Source organism: Nomia melanderi, chromosome 7 (genome assembly GCF_051020985.1).
Source record: "Nomia melanderi isolate GNS246 chromosome 7, iyNomMela1, whole genome shotgun sequence".
In the NCBI taxonomy this organism is placed as follows: domain Eukaryota; kingdom Metazoa; phylum Arthropoda; class Insecta; order Hymenoptera; family Halictidae; genus Nomia; species Nomia melanderi.
The window spans coordinates 15,409,179-15,429,001 of NC_135005.1; the positions used below are offsets into that span (position 1 = coordinate 15,409,179).

A 19,823-nucleotide genomic window follows, 5' to 3' on the forward strand; every position below is an offset into this window, starting at 1 on the left:
AGGGAAGAGAGAAAGGAAACGCGATAATTCGAGAAACAAAGATGAATAGAATAAAAGCAAAAGGTAAAAGTGGAGAAACATAGCAGTGCGAACTGCTTGAAACACTCACGCAGAAACGAAGAGAGAACACACAGAAAGAAAACCAAAGACAGCCGAAAGAGAAAAGCAAAGCGAACGAAATCCCTGTCTCCTCCGAAGTGTGACTGATATTTACAGGATATTGTTCCAATTGGATGCTCCCAAGGAAGCCGGGGTATTCAAAAGCAATAACTTCGTAGACGGTCGCGGGTCCTCGACGAGGCGCGCCTCGCGACCGATTATAAATATAAATAAATAAAAATACGGCGCTGAGATAAATGAAGAAGGAGAAGAAGAAGAAGAAGAAGAAGAAGAAGAAGAAGAAGAAGAAGAAGAAGGAGGAAGGCGAAATGCATAAATAACTAACTAAATAACTAAATAAATAAAATAAATAAAAGTTAATCGCGTAGGCCGACGAATTTTTAACCTTACATAATTTTAATCTGTAACGAGGACTTAGCGGCGCAGGATCACACGTCACACGTCACGCGACAACCATATGTATACAGACAAGCACACAGACACGCATCCATACACAGAGACACATTACATACGCGCAACATCGAAGGGAAACACTTGTACTTACACGCGTAGCGAATAAGCATTTGTTACTCGTTACAATAAGAAGCTGTCGGGTGAAATAATAATTAACGCTGGCAGATCGTAAAACTAGACAGTGCGAAAGGGAACGAAAGAGAGCGAGAGAGTGTCTGCGCGCGCGAGGTAGAGGTGTAGCGTGGATAAGAGAAACGAATTGTTTAAACACGTATCGAAACACGAGCCCGCTCACGTATATACATACACGTAAAATATACACACTCGTACAGCGCGCCTAATAAGCAGTTTAGTAAGACTTATTACTTGTAATTAAAGACCGATGGAACGAGGAGACTAGCGACGGCTTTTATAAGACGAGGTAATTAACGATTGTAACTCGACAAACGTGCACCACTGGTTACATTACATGTACTTATATACATATATATACATATATATAATATAATAAATTTATATACAAATTTATATATATAAATTTATTATATATATATACACATATTAAATGTATATATATTTGTATATATGTAACAAATATATATACATTATAAATCGAGCATAAAGTTCGACGAAGATACACGACGCGCGAGATATATAGCGTGCAACAGAGATAACGCGTCTCGTCGTGGAACATTTGGGAAAAATTGAATGAAAAGTGGTGGATAAGAGGACGGATAAGAGAGAGGATGTTAGCGTGAGTCTGTGAGCGAAAGAGGGAATGCGAGAGAGTGAGCGTAGTGGGAAAGAAAGGGAGCATGACGGGAAGAGGAGGAAAATAGTGAAAGAAAATCGCGCAAGTATCCATATTTTATAGCTTTTACTTAAAAGTATAGTACACGCGGATTGCGAAGTTAACTATATTTATAGTGGATACGTTGACACGGTATTACCGATGAAATTCTATCGAGTCCACGGTAGGCTGGTACGATCCCGTTCGATCCGCGCCCGACCGACGGGCTTTCGATCGTTTCGTCGAGAAACCCGACGACCGAATCGGTCGAACCCGTCGGACGGTCGTGAAGCGAAACGAAAACGAAGGAAAACACGCCTCTTTCGAATCGAGACGCACCTTCGATTGTCGCTCGAGGGATTCCGAACCCGCCGGAGGATACTACCAGTTCCGCTGTGCTCTATTTAACGAACGAAAATGAAAAACGAGAAAAAAATACATAAGAGATTATACCTTGCATGACTACGTAGGGCTATACTGCCGCCGAAGCAATACAAAGAGCAATATAGAGTTAACGAGTAAACGAAAAAAAAGAGTAAACAAGTAAATAACTCGCAGATAATTAACGAAAAAAAAGCAAGTTAAAGGTAAACTAAAGGTAAACGAATATTAATTAAAACCTGAGAAGGGAACGCCGTAGGTTTACGACTTCTCGCGTTCACGGCACGACTCCCCTTTCACGCAGTACTCACACACACACACATACAATCATTCTACACACGATACAGTTATACTTATTTACACTGACACGTAATACACGGAGAAACATACGGTTGAATTACAGTATACACTGACAAGGCGAACACATACGTGAACATTATGTATGGTCATTAATTTATTCTGACCGTAGTGCTAAATGTATTTAGCATTTACGTAGATGACACTAATTGCCTAGGTCGAGCAGCTCGCGCCGGGTTCCCGGTTGCCGCCGCGGCGCATCCGCCATCTTGTCGCACGCGCCCGAGTCCTCGCTGGGTACTCCGACGGTGTTTATTTACGTTCGGTGACCAGCGAATGGACGAGGAACAATGGCGAAACGACCCATGTTTTTTTCGTATCACGGACACGCGGCGGTAAAAGGGAAGTTCGGCCGAGCGTATGTCGGCTAATGAGAAAAAAAAAAAAACGGTAGTGATATAGAAATTATCGTAGTGACCGCTAATGTATTTCACTCGGTGCCTGTGACAGCTAAGCTCGCTATATCTGTTCAAGAACGAAACGATTGACAATACATTGTTGAGCGGAGAGCAACAGGCATTCGAACCTGTTCATTCTTCCTTCGCGGGCTCGGCGACGCCGCCCTTCGTCCTTCTTTCCGCACTCTGCACCTCTATTCTGTAACCTACTGTCCCACTTTCTCGGTGTTCGTGATCTATCTTCTGTAATACTGTTTTTTTGTTCCTCTGAGGATCATGAACAGGTGGACTGACTTCGGTTTTAGGCTAGGCAAGTGTAGGACTCGTGGGATTTCACTTCTTTCTCTTCGATCGATGACAATGTTTCAGTTCTCTCGTCCATTAAGCGTTTGGTTACCTATTTATTCGAGTTACACGTTGGATTGTGTAATAAGGAACTTCTAGTTTCCATTCTTCCAATTTATTATCTTCGACGATGATTTATAACTTGAATCGAACATCGGACAGTTTTTATTTATATTTGTATTAATTGAATATGGATGTTATTCGTGATCATTTCCGAACTTGATTGTTGAGATTAACGTGGCAATTAGAATATTCAATTATTTCGAACCTTTGGGTTGTAATGTACTTACTTGAAGCATAGTTAACGAAGCCATAGCCAGTCGATCTGCTAACGAGAATCAGTGCAATCGAACTTTCCCCTTCGACAAAATTCCTCTCGCCTGACCCCCTCCTGTTTCTCTCGAGTCGGGGGCTGAAACACGGTTCGACCGACTTACGACACGGCTGTTCACGGGTACCACCTGGAACACGTAGTATTAGCATGGTGTGAAACGAAAAATAAAAAAATAAATAAAATAAAAGTAAAATAAACTATAATAAAGGTAAAAAGTAAAAAAACGCGATAGTGACGCTAGATGAAATTTAGCTTTAAGCTTCTTTCTCGCTAAGAGGGAACCTATTATTATAACGAATATTTACATACATTTGTATTATTTGTAAACTAGGCGCTAATACAAAACTCCAATTTGTGCATCGACACGCGCGAAACAAGAAAGAAAAACCAGAATTCTCCCGAAAAACGTGACCCCGTCCCCGGAAAACCCGAGAAAAATCCCGTTGCCGCCCTCCTTTATCCCGGACAAAAGAAAGAGAAAAAAAAAGGAAACACGTCTAAACCAATTTTCTGACCCTCGTCCCCCGACCCACACGCCCCTGACCCTTCACCGACAGACCCCCATGGAAAAAAAAATCCATTCCCGAAGTTCCTGTTCCGCTCGATCGGACGATCTTCTCGCTGAAATATCGGAATGAAAGAAAATGAAACGGAAGCAAAACACACAAGAATCCTTCTCCTCTTTTCTCCTTTCGGTTCGTAACTTCTGCTCTATAAACGTCTCGTCTATGTAATCTTCTCTGTATATCGGGCCTTTCCTTCAAACGAGGTTTGAACACGAAAAACGAACAAACCAAAAGAAAAAAAGCAAATGAGAGCGAAAAAGATAGGAATAAAAAAAATAACGTAAACGAAAAACTAAACGAAACGACGGCGAACGAGGAAGAGGTGGAAGAAGTAAGAAGAACGAAGGAGAACATGATGATTATGATGATGATGATGATGATGATGATGATGATGAAGATGATGATGATGATGATGATGATGATAATGCTGATGATGCTGATGATGATGATGATGATGATGATGATGCTGATGATCGTGGTGATGATGGTGATGATTATTGACGATGAGGACGATGATGACGAAGAGGAGGAACGAGAAAAAAAATGAAAAAAATGAGATACGCGAAACGAACGTGGAATAAGAGAAACACGACTTTACCTGTCCTGATAAATGCTTCACATAGTGTTGGATGGTAACGTTACACGACAAAAGGGAATGAAAAAAAACGTTAATTGAGCATTGTTATCTATGTAATACAACATAGGATGTTTTGTATTATATTTTCATAATAAATAGACACGTAGAAAAAGACGTATTAACCATACCAGTGTTATTTGTTCACTCTGTCTCTCGAACCCCTGAAACTCTCTTATCCGTTCTGTTGCATTTTTACAAAAAATTTACATTTTCAGGTTCGGAAAGCGTCGTACTGTACTTTTTAATAGACGAAACATCTGGGTCTCAGTTAAGATTTCAATGAATTGCTTAATATTCCTCGTTTGAAAATCAGAATATTTCATTGCCCTGCAAGTGTACACAGTTTTTCTTGAAAAAATTACTAGAATGCTAAGAACAGGTAATACATAATACTATAAAACGTAGAAATACTGAAATTTTGTTACTTTCTATAAAAAAAACTATTTACGATAGCCCCTTTCGAATTTTACTCGAGTCTTTACAGATTCCTCGATCTAGCATACAAATTTCTCTTCAATTTCGGTTGCTACGAATTACCAGATACAGATCTGCATTTGCATAAAAATCCGCTAGGTTGCAGGAGCCCGCACGAACTGATTGGGCGGCCAGGTAATAACAATAATATCGTGTTTATTGCACGTTGCACGATAGCGACGTTGAATAAGAACGATCGGGTAGAATGGGTTTGGAATAATGTAAAAATAGACGGTAACGGAATTGACAGTATTTCGTGACGCGTAAGGGGGGAGCAGCGAGAGTGCACTTCGAGGGAAAGATAGGGAGCAAGATGAAGCGAAATGAATAATAAACGTGGCGTGCAGGGACGGGGTTCTACGGATAACGAACGCTGTTGTTAAACCTAATCCTAGATGCAAGATGACGCCGGGCAATTCGTGGAACTTGCATAACGCCGTATGAAATATTCACCATGGAAGCGCGCAGTTGGCGCGATGAGCCACTTCGCTCGCCTTATTTCGCTTGTTCTGTCGCTAGGTTCAATAAGACCTCCATTAACCCGTTGCCCTATGGTTTCTATCATCGCCGCGCTGGCTGGGATAACGTTGTCCTTGACAATTCGCCGGGAGACAAAGAAAAATTCACCTGCACCCACCTTCATCGAACACAACGATTAATAATAGAGAAACAGCGTTTCATCCGAACCGAAAATAATTAACACTGAATTTTTACAAGTGTCTTTTGGAAACTCCCTGATATCCTATGGAAAAGAAGAACAAACGAAAAGAAGTGTAAGTATCGCTCTCTTTATTATTCGCGTCTTCCCTCTAGTAACTAATGATCTTTTAACGAGGACTATTCGAAGATACTATCATTCGCACAGCGAACTCGTAGTTTCAATTTCAAAGTGATCTGAATAGAAAAGTTTCAGCTTTATAGAAAAATCTGAAGAAAGTTAATTAAGAAACATTTCCTTGCGGAACACAGATTTCCGTCGATTAGAGGCGAACGAAATTCAATCGATCGTTCATTGCTCGGCGATACATAAAAATTCCGTTGGGCAGCAATGAATCATTAGTTCGATGCAAATTCGCGTGGTATCGGTGACACTATGCAAATCATGATTTTTAAACAGTAAATGCGTGAAGTCTGTCACGCTGTCTCTCGGTTGTCGTTATACGAGGATTATTATCGCTATTTCAGAGGCGACGAATTGTTTGCATAGTAAAAGCTGCGAACACGCGTCGAAACGAAGGTCAACGGCGACGTCCGGCAAGGACACGTGCTAGCGCCACGAAAACGGCAATCTTGTAAAGGTAAAATAGGTCATTTAAGCGCGACGCCGGTTAAAAGTATAAGGCGGCCGTTGTATAAGCCCGCGGCGACCGGTTCTAATCGATTTCGACGAGCTGACAGCGAATTCTTATAATGACGAACGACGGCCGGCGTGCGGGGCGGCTCGCGGAATGGCGGAAACCGTTTCAACGGAGGGCCATGCATTCGCGAAATTCCGTTGGCCCACTAGATCAAGGTTTCGCTTGCTTCCGATCGATCGTGTTTCTAGAAAAGAACGAGTCATGATAGGGTAACGTTGAAATATAATTGCAGAACTTCTATGAATCATCGCGATAATAACACTTGGAAATTACTTCTGGAACTTCGCTTCTTTCGGCTTGCAAATAAGAAAGCTTGATAATGAGTTCAAACGAGAAGAGAATGCAATTGAGTTGCACTTATAGGCTCATGTATAACAAGGACTGCATTGCACTCGATCTTTTTCTAAATGAATTTTCAATCGAATAAAGTTAATACAAGTTGAAAGTTACATTCCTTTTCGAAAACTGCAATGCATCGCGGAGCTACTTATCCGAACATATTGTCGTTGCTAGCTGAAGCTGAAAAGTGCAATCAGGAATTCGAAGCATTATCATCGATGCTCCAACGAACATGCGTGAAACGATTGAAAGAAGCATCGATACCACTGCAGCTGATCGATATCGAACAGACGCACCGGTGCAGTTCGAGTGCTCGAGCACCGAGCGAATTTCCGAGCCGCATTTTCCCCGAGCGCGGACCTCGTCAGGGAAAAATGGCGTATTACACTTCAGGTTTGTTGGTGCCTGAAGAATCATCGGGCGCGCGTGTTTTCTCGCGCGCGGCCGGGTGAAAGGGAGGGCGAGCGGAGTTTCAGCAGCGCGCGGCAAGCGTTATCTAATGGCTCGCGCGTCTCTTCGGCGCGTCGCGCTTTCAGCATCGCCGGGAGAACCTATACAGCCGGTCACGTATTCACTCTTCCATTATAAAGTAACAGCTTCGATACCCTTTCCCGGCGGCCGGCTATAAAAGCTTGTACGTGTTGAATTTAGGGTGGCGGCCTAGAGTGCGCAACCACGACGAAGTACGAATAAAGCCAGCGTTTCGAGTGCCCGGCGAATGTGGAGCGTTTCTTTGAGCGCAGCCTCTAAATAACGCCGCGGTTATGCGAGTGTCACTGATATCACGGGAAATTGCCAATGGTGGTTCTTGGTGGAGCTGTCGGTAGCTGGAAACATTTTTACGATCGCGCCAAGTCCTTTCTGCTTTTAATTGAATCGTTTCGTTTTGAATTAACGCCTCTATTGTACGTGTTTGTGGGTAAGGAAGCATGGAAATGAAGTCTAATTTGAAAATTGACGAATAGCACACCGTTAATTTAGTAATTTTCGGTGAAGCTGATGGTAGATGGTAGATTTCCTGCTCTTAATTGAGTAAGTAATTAATTCGATGCTTGCAGTGACGAAGAAATATGAAGAAATACAGAGGCGAAGTTTGAAAAACCTGTAATATTGCAAAAATGTATAAATATAACAGGTAAATTATATTTGAAAATTATTCTCAGTATTGCACGGTCGCTGTATCTTAATTGCGACTCTTTTCCATTAGTTAATTACCATTAATCGGCTTTTAACCGAACTGCACCGACTAGTTGGGCCAATCATACCGATAAGTGCTGGTTCTGTGACCTTTTCGTCTGATAACTGTATATAATTTCAAATTATTTGCAAAGTGGTGCTTCCGCTGACGGTGCTTGGCATAAATTGTGATATATTATACTCACAAATCGCAGTTACGTCAGTATCGTAATTTAACACTAACGGTGCAAAGCAGGAACTAAAAATTTTTCAAACAGGAATTAAAGATAACAGTGAATGATTGACACGAAGAGAAAAAAAGCAGTACAGGATTGGAAAGGAAAATTTATGAGAAATGGGGAAATAACGAGAGAAGTTTACTCGCTTCGAACGAACGGCGGAGCAACTAGTTTAAACGCTGTCGTTGTATAATTACCTATGAGTGATTAACTAATTATGACTGATGAATGCTTATGAAAGTCAATAAAGCCTCGAAAAAACTGTTTCCAATTCGATACTTACGAAACAGCGTTCTTCCTCAGAAATTCTTAGCACCATAGTCATTTCATTTTTTCTCCATTTTTAACTCAGAAGTCTCAGGAGCAGCGTCCTTATTTTCAGCTCCTATGGAAACAATGTCCCCATTTTTAAAGTAGATTCATCAAAAAACCTTCTTCCTCCTAAAGTAGATCTCCTACAATATCCTCATCCTAGAATCGATCCCTCGAGCACGTTACCCTTCAAACAAACATTCGCCATTAAATTCAAACAACCTCGACCCCTTAAAACAAAATTCCCAGAAACAGTATCATTACTCTCGTAACAGACTCTTCAAGAAAATTCCCTTGAATCATCATTAACCCCTGGCACTCGAGAGGTGACTCAGTCACCAGATGACTATGAATTTATCTATGAATCATCCTTAAATTAGTTTCAAACAATATCACCTACGTCTCGTCAGAAAATGAATATTTCTATTGAAAAACTTCCGAGTGCAAAGTAAAATTCAAGCTCAGATTTCGAAGCTCACGAAGATCCTTTCCCAAGCCAGAAAGGAAGTCGATTTCCGAGTTCCCCGTGACACTGAATTCCTCTGCACCATCGAACGCCGTCCTCTCCTCGAGACTGGTGTTCCAAATCACCCATGGAATTACGAAGGAATAACCATCGTTCGTCATTAACAATTCAAACGCATTTCGGACACGCGTCACGCGTAATCTCAATAGGATTCGGACACATGTCTCGTCGACGGGAACACGACGACCGGCGTATCGACGAACATTTTCGACGACATATTTCGTCGTTCGCGATTGCATAAGGATGAGCGTCGCGCGGATGGCCCTATATAAGCCAGAGACGAAACCGCGTCTTGCATGTTCAGTTTCTTTCAAACCTGAGCAAACATGAAGCTGTACTTGTTCACCATTGTCTTGATCGTGTCGGCGGGCTCCGCCTTGTCGGCTCGACACTTCATGCTAAACCTGAAGGACATCGTCAAGAAGGATCTGGTCCATCCCATGATGCTCGCGTCGCAGGATACGGCGGCGAGCGTGTACCATTTGTTCGAACCTCTGTACGCCCCTCTGGGGAAGGTGAAGAGAGACCTCCTGACCATTCCAGGGCTGGGAAGTTACCTCAAATTGGACAACGTCGACTCGCATTTCAAAGCGGCCGTGGATAAGGGAGCGAAATATCTGGTCTCGAAGAGGCAGCTTTCGGAAGCCATTAACGGGATCATCGAATATCTCCGTAGCATCGGTGTCAAGGGCTTGACCTTCAACGTTCACATGGACAAGACCGACTAACGAGGATTCGACGTCGACGGTTGAATTCGATGTTGAATCGAGATCGTCGGTAATATTGAATTTTGCTCTGTCTATAACAGCTTGTAAGATTCTAAAGAATAGTAGGCATACTGTAACGAAGGTTATTCGTATACTATGATGTATGCAATAAAGATTTGTTGAGTCTTGAACAGAGATGTAGATTGTTTATCCATATCTGCCGGGTTTACGTTGATTCCACCGGTGTCTCGTGTGACGGTAGTTTTATCCGCGAATGGAACGCTGAAGACAATGTTGCGTGTCGGGGCGAGGTTCAGTGATTAAGTGCTGTTATTAAACCTAACCCAGATAAACGTTATGAGCCTCGAGTGATTGCAGCCGGATATAATCGCGTTTTCACTTGATACTATTCCTGGTGGAGGCTAAAAGACGGTTCGGTCACGTGACTCTGCGCGTCGATACGATTTCGGATTTGTTTTGTCAGGTAATTATTGAGGGATCGAATCGTGGTTGGATGAATGAGAATGTCAGGTAGTTATTATTGGACTTCCGCAATCGAGAAGTAATCGAGAAAATTGGTGACACGTTTAACTCTTTGCACTCGGATTAATATTTTTCTATACTAACTTTCTCGAACTTTTCACTAATATTTTTGTACATTAACGTTCTTGAACTTTTCATCAATATTTTTCTATACTAACGTTCTTGAACTTTTCATTAAGATTTTCGTATACTAATGTTATTGAACTTTTCATTAATATTTTTCTATATTAATGTTCTTGAACTTTTCATTAATATTTTCCTATACTAACGTTCTCGAGCATTATTTTATGAAAGGGCAGAAGGATACACGAGCTCGACCTCACGTCACGATTTCATCGACGAAGATAACCTCATCCGAAGAATGGGTTTACGCGAAGTTATTTATTATCCGTAGATATTATACATCGTTCTGTGTATTTCACCTAGCTATCGATCTCCTCGTGCTAGGTGCAGAACGTCAATATTTGATTCCGTCCAATGGACACACGTGACGCGCGATGTGTCTGAAACAATTGGCAGACGAAGGTCAATGTTACGATAAAAAACGCGTGTAAGTCTTTCTACAACTGAATTATTAACAAAACTACTGAAAACCCGTTATCTTCGTACAAAATACGGCACACCGACCGTCCACGTGTCTAGAAACAAAAGAATTGCCCCGCATTCGTCGGAGGACAACTGTTAATTGCCGTACATCATCGAAATAAAAGCAAACGAGCGTTTGAATCATCTTTCCGTTAAATCATCTATCACGTAACATTCGGTCGCGTTGGACCTTGCCCTAAATAAACTAGCCGCACTTGTCTTACTACTTTCAATTTCCTGTTGCTGACGGTTTGCATAACTCCGCCGGTAGCTGTAGAATGTCACGTGTCGAACTGTCACGGTCCACGTCCACGCCGCGAACCTCATCGTTAAGAAACAGAAGAGAAAGATCCTGTCGCCGATCTTTCCAACGGAGACGACGCCTTCGGCAACGTCTCGAAGGAAGGTGCAAAAGTAGTAGAGAAATTGCTGCCTCGTCTCGGGGAAAGGGATGCTCGTAACAGGAGTCCCGGTTTCCTAGGAAATAGACAATGTCTCCAGCGATTGTTGAGACACGCTGGAGAACACAAAGGAAATCATGCTTCCGTGCATCCGTAAGATGAGATCTCTGAGAATCTTTTCAACGCGTCTCTTGCGAATGAAGCTGCCTAGCTTGCGAGAACTTCGGGATGGTCAATCTTCACGAGAATCGTTCGCATCGATGGCAAATACGAATACATGGCGTTTAAATTTACAGAGATGGTTCGTCGATTGCAATTTTTATTCCAACGTTGGAACTTATTGCGTTTAAGAGTGAAATAAATCTGTTGATATTAATACGATTTATGTGCTTATTTCATCCAGCTCCCTCCATTTCATCGATGGGAAAATTAAATGAATATTTTTTAGTGGCAATTATTGTAAAGTGTTCCTTGAAACCAGTCATTTTGTAATAATTGATTATTATCAATTTCTTCAGACATTCATTGTAGTATTCAAGCGAAACTATTTACTTTCAAGATCACCTCGAATATTCAATGCTTTCAAGATACCAATAATTACGAAATAAAAACGTTGAAACAATCACTTTGACTGGTAGTTCTAGTGTTAATAAGCAGAACCGATCAAATTATACTTTCCCTCAACGTGATATCATCACGTCATACGCGCGATATATTTTTCACGGTTTACAGGAACGTGACGCTACGATCAACAAATACTTACACGTAACGCACGATATCAACAAATTGTTAACCAGGTTTCCAGTATAAAACCGTTACAGATCGGCGAACTTTCGCCATACGCGCACCTGATTTACTTGTTTCATCCCGATGGACCGTCAAGCGGGGATTGCTCTGTTGCTGCTCTTATCACTGACGCAATGTTTAACGGAAGACTTTCCTCGCACTAAAGTGGTGTACACCAACAGCGGACCTGTGAGAGGTATCATTAAGAAAACAGTATGGAACTCGGTTGAATATTCAGCGTTCCTGGGGATCCCCTACGCGCTGCCACCTGTTAAGGATCTGAGATTCAAGGTAAAACTGCGAGCAATGTCATAGTCCACCGATCTATCTTGCAGTATCGTTTAAACATTCATTCTCATTTCAGATTTAACACCAGATTTACATTTACTGTACAGTTCGCTCTATTATTCTTCGCTAAATTGTTATCCGTTCATTGCGACCTTAGTATTTATTTATAGAGACTGGTCGTTGGAAAATATTGTGAATAAACTTTTACACCGTGTGGATTTTAACACTAGGTTCACTGACAATTTTATATATCTATTTTCATGTGAACAGAATCATAGATTCTCTTGAAAGAACAAATTAACACGTTGAATGAAATATTGAACATTTCGTTGTATCCATTTATAGAGACTGGTCGTTGGAAAATATTGTGAATAAACTTTTACACCGTGTGGATTTTAACAGTAGGTTTACTCACAATTTTAGGGGTTAAGCAAATGCTCTGGTAAACAGATGAATCGGGAACAGTAAAAGGAGTTGTCTTTGTATTTCCAGCCTCCAGTTCCAGCGCAACCATGGGACGAGGTGTTCGATGCCGTCCAAGAGGGCAGCGTCTGTCCACAGATAGATTTCTTTTATCCCACTTACATGGGCGTCGAGGATTGCTTGTACCTGAACGTGTACACCACCGGGGTGAATATCAATTTTCCTTCGTTTCGTGTCGCCGTTTGAGGCGGCAGGTTCTGTAACAAAGTTTCAGTGAACAGAAGATGGTATCTTTGAAAAATAATAGTAAACATTCAGCTTCGAGTAGTTCATTGAAATTATGAATCTTTCTGTTAACCCTTTGTAGACGAGTGTCGACATTTTGGCTAGATGAGATTTTTGTGTTTGATTCTTACAAGAAAATTGTAAAATAGAAGTAAAGTAGTTCTGTCGCATAATTTATGCAAGGTATTGCTTTATGTTAATTGCAAAAAATATGTTGACGTTTCGAAAAATATTCTCGAGTGCGAAGGGTTAATTAGTGGAACAGCGAGAGATTAGCGCAGTTTCCTTTTCTTCTATTAATTAAACAATCGATGTATAATTTAGCTGAAGGTTTTCTATGTTCCAAGGAATCTTCCGTAAAGAGTTAAACGATAGTTTCATTATTTTGCTAAAGTACGGAAGTAGAACGAAGCTGAAACCAGTGATGGTGTGGATCTATGGCGGAGCGTACTCGTCTGGATATGGTAACTCGTCCTTGTACGGTCCAGATTTCTTCCTGGAAGAAGGCGTTGTCTTCGTCAGCTTCAATTATCGCGTGGGAGTTCTTGGTGGGTTATTTGCTCCTTAACATTCAATTAACCCTTTGCACTCGGAAGTTTTCCACTAGAAATATTTCAATATTTTCTGATGAGATCAAATCGATGTTTTCGATTTACAAAATAAATAATAAATAAAATCTATTTTATTTGAATATTTCTCAAGACGATGCATTATAGGAAATCAAGTGGTGAGAGTCACCTCTCGAGTGCAAAGGGTTAAAAAAGAAAGTATACGATGATCCGATACTTTTCAAGGATTCCTTTCGCTGGATCATCCCGATGCATTGGGCAACGCTGGCTTGAAGGACCAAAATCTGGTTCTGCAGTGGGTGCGGGACAACATCGCTGCGTTCGGTGGTAATCCCTACCAAGTGACCATTTTTGGCGAAAGTGCGGGCGGTGGTTCTGTAGGATTTCACATCTTGTCGGAGAAATCGAAAGGTAAGCTGTAAAATAATTTCTAATCTATATCTAAAATATCGAAATTAAATCTGAATATCTAAATCTAATCTATATCTGAAATATCTAAGAATATTTCTAATTTCTGATTTCGTTCGATCAGGACTCTTCCATCGATCGATCAGCATGAGCGGAACTCCATTGTGCCAATGGGCGTATCACACGCCTGACAAAGCTCGTGAAAACGCTTACTATCTCGCTACTCTTCTTGGTCACCCGGCATTCACGAAGCAGGGTCTGTTGGACTATCTTCGTACAGTTCCTGCAGAAGATCTCGTCAAAGTCACGGAGAAAGTTGACGCGGTAATAACGCTCAGTCGTAGATGATTGATAAATGACAGTTGTAAAGTGAAGAAGAGAAGTTTCTTGTAATTGGATCGGAATTATAGCAATTTCAATATTTTCAGAACGTACTGCCGTTTCGCCCAACAGTAGAAGATCCCGACGCCGCGACCGATGGCAGTGCATTTTTGACCGAATGCCCCATATCTAAATACAATTCCGGTGATTTCACTAGGCACCCAATGATGTTAGGCCACACTCGCGACGAAGCACTGTTTTTCCTGAACGGTGAGTACTGAAATTCGAAGCACACATTAACTCTGACCTCAAGGTAAATCGGAAAGGTCCCTTTGCACTCGAAAGGCGACTCCCAATCGCCAGATAATTTGATAGAGCAACATTACAATCTTTGGTATTTACCATTACCCTCTGTATACTGCATCGATACGTGAAATATTCAAAGAAAATAGCTTTAGTTCCCTAATTCATATGTGACTTCTCAATAAATTCATTTCAAAGTATCTCGTCTACATCTAATTAGAACGTATTGGATACTTCAAGTGAGAATCTCTCGAGTTAAGAGTAAAATATGTCGCGCGAACACTAGCCGCCATGGATTTTATGTATTTATCCTCCAGATTTCGCTGGTGACCCATCGAAACGAGTACAGTCGCTTTCAAAGTGGATCCGCCAAGTGACGTACATCAGAGGATTCGCAGACTCGTCGATCGCCCATCTACTGTCATTGAATTTGGAGACCGTTTCACCTTCGCAGACCAAACGAATATTGGCCGTCTTAACCGACACGTTTTTCACAGCGCCCATTGATCTGACACAGAAATTATTGTCGAAGTGGAACGATGAGTATCCTATTTATTATTACCGGTTGTCGTACGAGTCGAAGTACAGCGTTCATTCGTTGGTGGGTGAAACGGTGGCAGGTAAGGCACTGAACAAGCGATTCCTCTGTCCCGCTAAATCAAATTCTCATAGAACACTACGAAAAGTTAATATAAAGTTTGAAAAACCATCAGAAACAATGTTTAAACGTGAATGATAAGAAAGAGGATATATAGCTCAACCCTTTGCACTCGGAAGTCTCACTAGAAATATTCAACGTCTTCCAATGATTTATACAACATTCTTTGAGAGATTAATTTATTACTTGAATATTTCACTTATTTATAGATTACGCGACGCTCAATATTCTGTCGAAGACTTTAGAATTTTATATCGAATTAAATGATCGCCTCTCGAATGCAAAGGGTTAACCCTTTGCGGTCCGAAGTGCTCTTTTCTCACTTTGAGGTTTACGTCGACGTTAGTTCATTCAATTACAGCTTAATATGACGCCCTATTTATTTATTCAATAATATTTGGAAGTCATTGAAATGTCACCTTTAAATGGTACAATCGTGATATTACAAATAAATATAGAAAAAATGGTTAAAACTGGTAGAGGTTGCAATAAAATAGAATGTCGAGCCTGACATAGGACTGCTAAGGGTTAAAATTGCAATGAACTAAATGTACAAGAACAGCCTCGTTAGATTGTATAGCTTCAAGTGATGCGTTTAATATCAGGAACCAGTCACGTGGATGACATTGGGAACATATTCAACGTGGCGGAGCTGAACGCACCGACAAATCCGAATCATCCATTCAACGTGTTCAGGCAGAAGATGGTCAAACTGTGGGCGAACTTCGCTAAATATGGGTACGGATCGAACGACAGTAGATTCAACGTGAAATATTCTTCACAGATTTTCAATCTTTCTATCGCGAGGATTCAAACGAGTCTTTAATTCTACAGAAATCCAACGCCGCGAGCTTCAAGGAAGGAAGTCGCGTTCGACGTGAATTGGTTGGACAGCAGGGAAAGCGGCATGGAGTTGGAAATCAATGAGGAGTCCATCCTGAAGACGCGTTTGGTCAGCAGCGTGACTAACGCTTACGAGCAATTTCTAATGGCCATGCTTCCATTCGAGTCCGGCTGCAAATATTCGTTCCATTTCCCTGGACTCCCAAGTATCCCTGGGTTCCTGCACTTCGGGAAGAAATAATATGTTGCGTACAAGTAATTTGTTAATCGATTCGCGATATTTTTATAGTACAATATGTATGTATGTCGATGAAACCTCGTCGCTTACCTAAATTAACTAGGTTTACGGAACGCGTCGATTTGACATAGATTGAATTTTATAAACATTATTTGGTAAACGAATATGAATCCTGATTGTCTATTTCTACATCTACAATTTCCAAAATCTAAATGAATATCAACTTCCCCAGGAACAATAGAATAAACTACAATAAATGCCCGTGAACCTAAAGTTACCTAAAACCATGTAAAAGTTGGATCGAGCAACGTTCCATAAATTCAGAAAAAGGAATTTTCCAATACAAAAACTCGCACATACTCCTATGAGAAAGAAAACACGATATCATTAATTCTCACTAAAACTGCCAAACAGTCGGCCTTCGACGGAACATGTATCATCCACATGCTGCAAACAAGCTCACAACTGCTGTTCATGTATCACCCGAGGAAATAAAACATTGTTTAAATTTCCTGCAATTCTATTTAATTCTATTTAATATTCAGTCCCAGCGGATTATATAAAGTGCCTTCAATCATTCAGTTCAAAAAGGTGAACTTCAATTGCCTGTTCAGTTCGGCATGCAAGCGTCCCGATCGAGCATGAAGCTTCTCTTGTGCTTGGTAGTCGCCGCCCTAGCGGCGTCGATAGAATCCGCTTCGATAAGAGCTGCCAGCGGAAATCAAGTCGATTCTGCCGCAGCGTCCGCGGCTAGAGGCAGAGGAAGTACAAAGCCAGCGAGCGCTGGTGCGCAACCAGGAACGGCAAACGCAGGAAGAGCAAGGGGAACCCCTCCGCCACCTCCAGCGCACGACAGAGCAGGCTCTGCTGGGAAGAGAGATCTCGCAGGTCTCGGATCTCTTGTCGGAGGCTTCTCTAGTATTTCAAATGTTGCAGAAAACCTACTGCGCAAAGGTGAAAATGTGTTTGAGGAACTGGTTCCTAGCCTGAAGAAAAGGGACCTTGAAAGCTATGCTGTTGTCCCCGATGCTGGAGCCTCGCCTGAACTCCCTATTATCGAAGAATTGAGTGGTTCTCCGGATGTTGTGGAACGCTTGCTGGAGAGTGGACTACTTTCTCCACCTGGAGGTAGCATTGGAAGCTTAGCTGCTGTTCCCAGTGTTGGAAGCTTAGCTGCTGTCCCTAGTGTAGAGGGATTGGTTGCTGTCCCTGCTGGAAATCAGTTGGTGCAAGAAACTGGAGGTCTGGCAGGTGGAATTGTCCCCAAGTTTGGGAAGAGGGATCTTCTGGGAAACATACCTGGTATTGGAAGCTTAGCTGGAGTCCCTAGTATTGGAAGCTTAGCTGGAGTCCCTAGTATTGGAAGCTTAGCTGGAGTCCCTAGTATTGGAAGCTTAGCTGGAGTCCCTAGTATTGGAAGCTTAGCTGGTGTCTCTGGTATTGCAAATTCATTGGTGAACGGAGCTGAAGATCTGGCAGGTGGACTGGTTCCCAAACTTGGGAAGAGGGATCTCCTAGGAAACATACCTGGTATTGCCAGTTTAGCTGATGTCCCTGCCATTGCAAGTACATTGATGCACGGAGCTGAGGACGTGGCAAGTGGACTTGCTTCCAAACTTGGGAAGAGGGATCTCCTAGGAAACGTACCTCGTATTGGAAGCTTGGCTGGTGTCCCTAATATTGGAAACCTAGCTGGTGTCCCTAGAATTGGCAACCTAGCTGGTGTCCCTAATATTGGAAACCTACCTGGTGTCCCTAGAATTGGCAACTTAGCTGGTGTCCCTAATATTGGAAACCTACCTGGTGTCCCTAGAATTGGCAACCTAGCTGGTGTCCCTAATATTGGAAACCTCCCTGGTGTCCCTAGAATTGGCAACCTAGCTGGTGTCCCTAATATTGGAAACTTAGCTGGTGTCCCTAATATTGGAAACTTAGCTGGTGTCCCTGGTATTGCAAATTCATTGGTGCACGAAGCTGAAGACCTGACAGGTAGACTGGTTCACAAAGTCGGAAAGAGGGATCTCCTAGGAAACATACCAAATTTCGGAGGCCTACCAGGTCTCCCTAGTATCGGCGGTGAACTATTTCACAGAGCTGAGAACGTGGCAACTGGACTTGCTTCCAAACTTGGGAAAAGGGATCTCATAGGAAGTGCAGTCGCTCTCCCCAAACTTGGAATGTCTCTGTTCAGGAAAGGTAACAGTCTCGTTAAAAAATGTCCTCGTCTCAACCACGGAGAGAGACATTCTCTTGAAAGCTAACCTATTCCGTTCAATATCACAGGCGTACCTGGTCTCCCGGATCTTGGAGGGCTACATGCACTTTCCAAAGTCGGAAACTCCTTAATAAACCAGGCTCAGAGTGTGTCAGATGACATTCTTCCCAACCTTCAGAAGAGGGATCTTTTCGGACAACCGGCAGGTAAAGTGCTCCCCTCGCTAGAAAAGGGGGATTTCCTTAAAGACATGTCTGCCATCCTCAAAGTCGAAGAAAGTCTGTTGCACGAAGCTGAAAATCTAGTTGGGGGATTGATGGATTCCGATCCTAGAAACAGGAATCCCGAAGGGTTACCTAGTCCTCTTAACATCGAAGAATTTCCTGCTCTCCTTGTGGTGAAAAAGTTACTGAGTCTCCCTAAAATTGAAGAACTACCTAATCTCTCTAGTATCGAACAGTTACCTAGTCTCCCTAACGACGAAGACTCACGCAGTCTCCCTAAAATTGAAGAAGTACCTGATCTCTCTAGTATCGAACAGTCACCTTGTCCCCCTAATGACGAAGATAGTTTAATAGAGATCGATGATTACCCGTCACTTGCGTATCTTCCAGTTGTAGAGGAGCAACTTCCCGAATGTACAACCTCATATGATTGGAACACTCCTGGGCCTGACGGTGAGGACCCCTACCCGGAATTTGAAAAGAGAGAAATCATTCCTTCTGTTTTCAATCCCTCGAACAAAGGCATTCTCGGCGGCATCGCGAGGGAGTACGAAAGACTCTCGAGCGACGTACTTCCGACGATTCTAAAGAGGGATACCGCCGGATCATCTGGAAGTAATTTACAAGGAGTTAACTCAGCTGCCAATAACCCTGTCGCAGGACAACAGCTCGCCCCTGGGAATGGACTCTATAGTGAAAACTCGCCTCAAGGTGCCTTCGTCGGCAAAAGAGCCCTCGGCGACAGATTAATATCGGGAGTAGATACTTTACTTAAACCAGGAATGAACGTCATCCATGATGTTAGCGACGGTCTTAGCAAAGTGTTCCTCCCGTTCTTGAAATAAGACCGCAAGGGAAATTAGTGAGTAATATACTTAACAAATTGAACGTATAAATGCACTTAGATCTTCGAATATTTATTTGAGAGTAATACAACCGAATCTAATGAATTAGTTTCGTTTGCTAACAGGTACCGAGAGACAACGCAGAATAGAAGAACACTGCTCCAAACTGATCGGACGTTAATGAGAACGACAATTCGGTGGGCCGCTTCGTAGAAACACCTCTGCGAAGGGTCCGTGATTTATTATATTATTAATAATAAGCTATAGCTTCATGGTTAAAGAAATAAAATAAATGTGAGACACGACAACAGTAGTTTCTTTATTCTATGAACCAGTTCTCATCGTTACACTGTCCTCTGCGACCTGAGAATTTAGG

General features: G+C 42.1%; 2 protein-coding genes and 1 long non-coding RNA gene across 4 annotated transcripts; 2 read left to right on the top strand and 1 right to left on the bottom strand.

The window, feature by feature from the left end:
- Positions 1-1,099: 1,099 nt before the first annotated feature.
- On the bottom strand, positions 1,100-8,869 carry LOC116425006 (uncharacterized). Of its 2 annotated transcripts, XR_012998937.1 has the most exons (4): positions 8,680-8,869; positions 8,251-8,466; positions 3,135-3,305; positions 1,101-2,985 (listed from the first exon to the last, which is right to left on the bottom strand). It is a non-coding gene; the product is annotated as an uncharacterized LOC116425006 (long non-coding RNA). The 2 variants fall into 2 exon arrangements; XR_012998936.1 differs by having other exon boundaries at positions 1,100-3,305.
- Positions 8,870-11,821: 2,952 nt separating this feature from the next.
- LOC116425005 (carboxylic ester hydrolase-like) lies at positions 11,822-16,327 on the top strand. The gene is made up of 9 exons (XM_031972154.2): positions 11,822-12,118; positions 12,608-12,745; positions 13,218-13,371; positions 13,618-13,803; positions 13,925-14,124; positions 14,229-14,391; positions 14,742-15,044; positions 15,688-15,820; positions 15,917-16,327. The coding sequence occupies exons 1-9, from the start codon at positions 11,912-11,914 to the stop codon at positions 16,164-16,166; spliced, it is 1,734 nt and encodes a 577-aa protein (XP_031828014.2). The 5' UTR covers positions 11,822-11,911; the 3' UTR covers positions 16,167-16,327.
- A 396-nt stretch (positions 16,328-16,723) lies between these two features.
- On the top strand, positions 16,724-19,747 carry LOC116425029 (uncharacterized). Its single transcript, XM_031972202.2, has 4 exons — positions 16,724-18,359; positions 18,447-18,584; positions 18,993-19,464; positions 19,573-19,747. The coding sequence occupies exons 1-3, from the start codon at positions 16,784-16,786 to the stop codon at positions 19,445-19,447; spliced, it is 2,169 nt and encodes a 722-aa protein (XP_031828062.2). The 5' UTR covers positions 16,724-16,783; the 3' UTR covers positions 19,448-19,464; positions 19,573-19,747.
- Positions 19,748-19,823: the final 76 nt, after the last annotated feature.

Bases quoted from the DNA above. Each gene is read 5' to 3' on its own strand.
- LOC116425005 (XM_031972154.2), top strand. From the start codon at position 11,912: ATGGACCGTCAAGCGGGGATTGCTCTGTTGCTGCTCTTATCACTGACG. The intron at 14,125-14,228 runs GTAATAACGCTC...CAATATTTTCAG, and splicing joins TCACGGAGAAAGTTGACGCG to AACGTACTGCCGTTTCGCCC. The intron at 15,045-15,687 runs GTAAGGCACTGA...GTTTAATATCAG, and splicing joins GGTGGGTGAAACGGTGGCAG to GAACCAGTCACGTGGATGAC.
- LOC116425029 (XM_031972202.2), top strand. From the start codon at position 16,784: ATGCAAGCGTCCCGATCGAGCATGAAGCTTCTCTTGTGCTTGGTAGTC. The intron at 18,360-18,446 runs GTAACAGTCTCG...TCAATATCACAG, and splicing joins AATGTCTCTGTTCAGGAAAG to GCGTACCTGGTCTCCCGGAT. The intron at 18,585-18,992 runs GTAAAGTGCTCC...CGTATCTTCCAG, and splicing joins TCTTTTCGGACAACCGGCAG to TTGTAGAGGAGCAACTTCCC.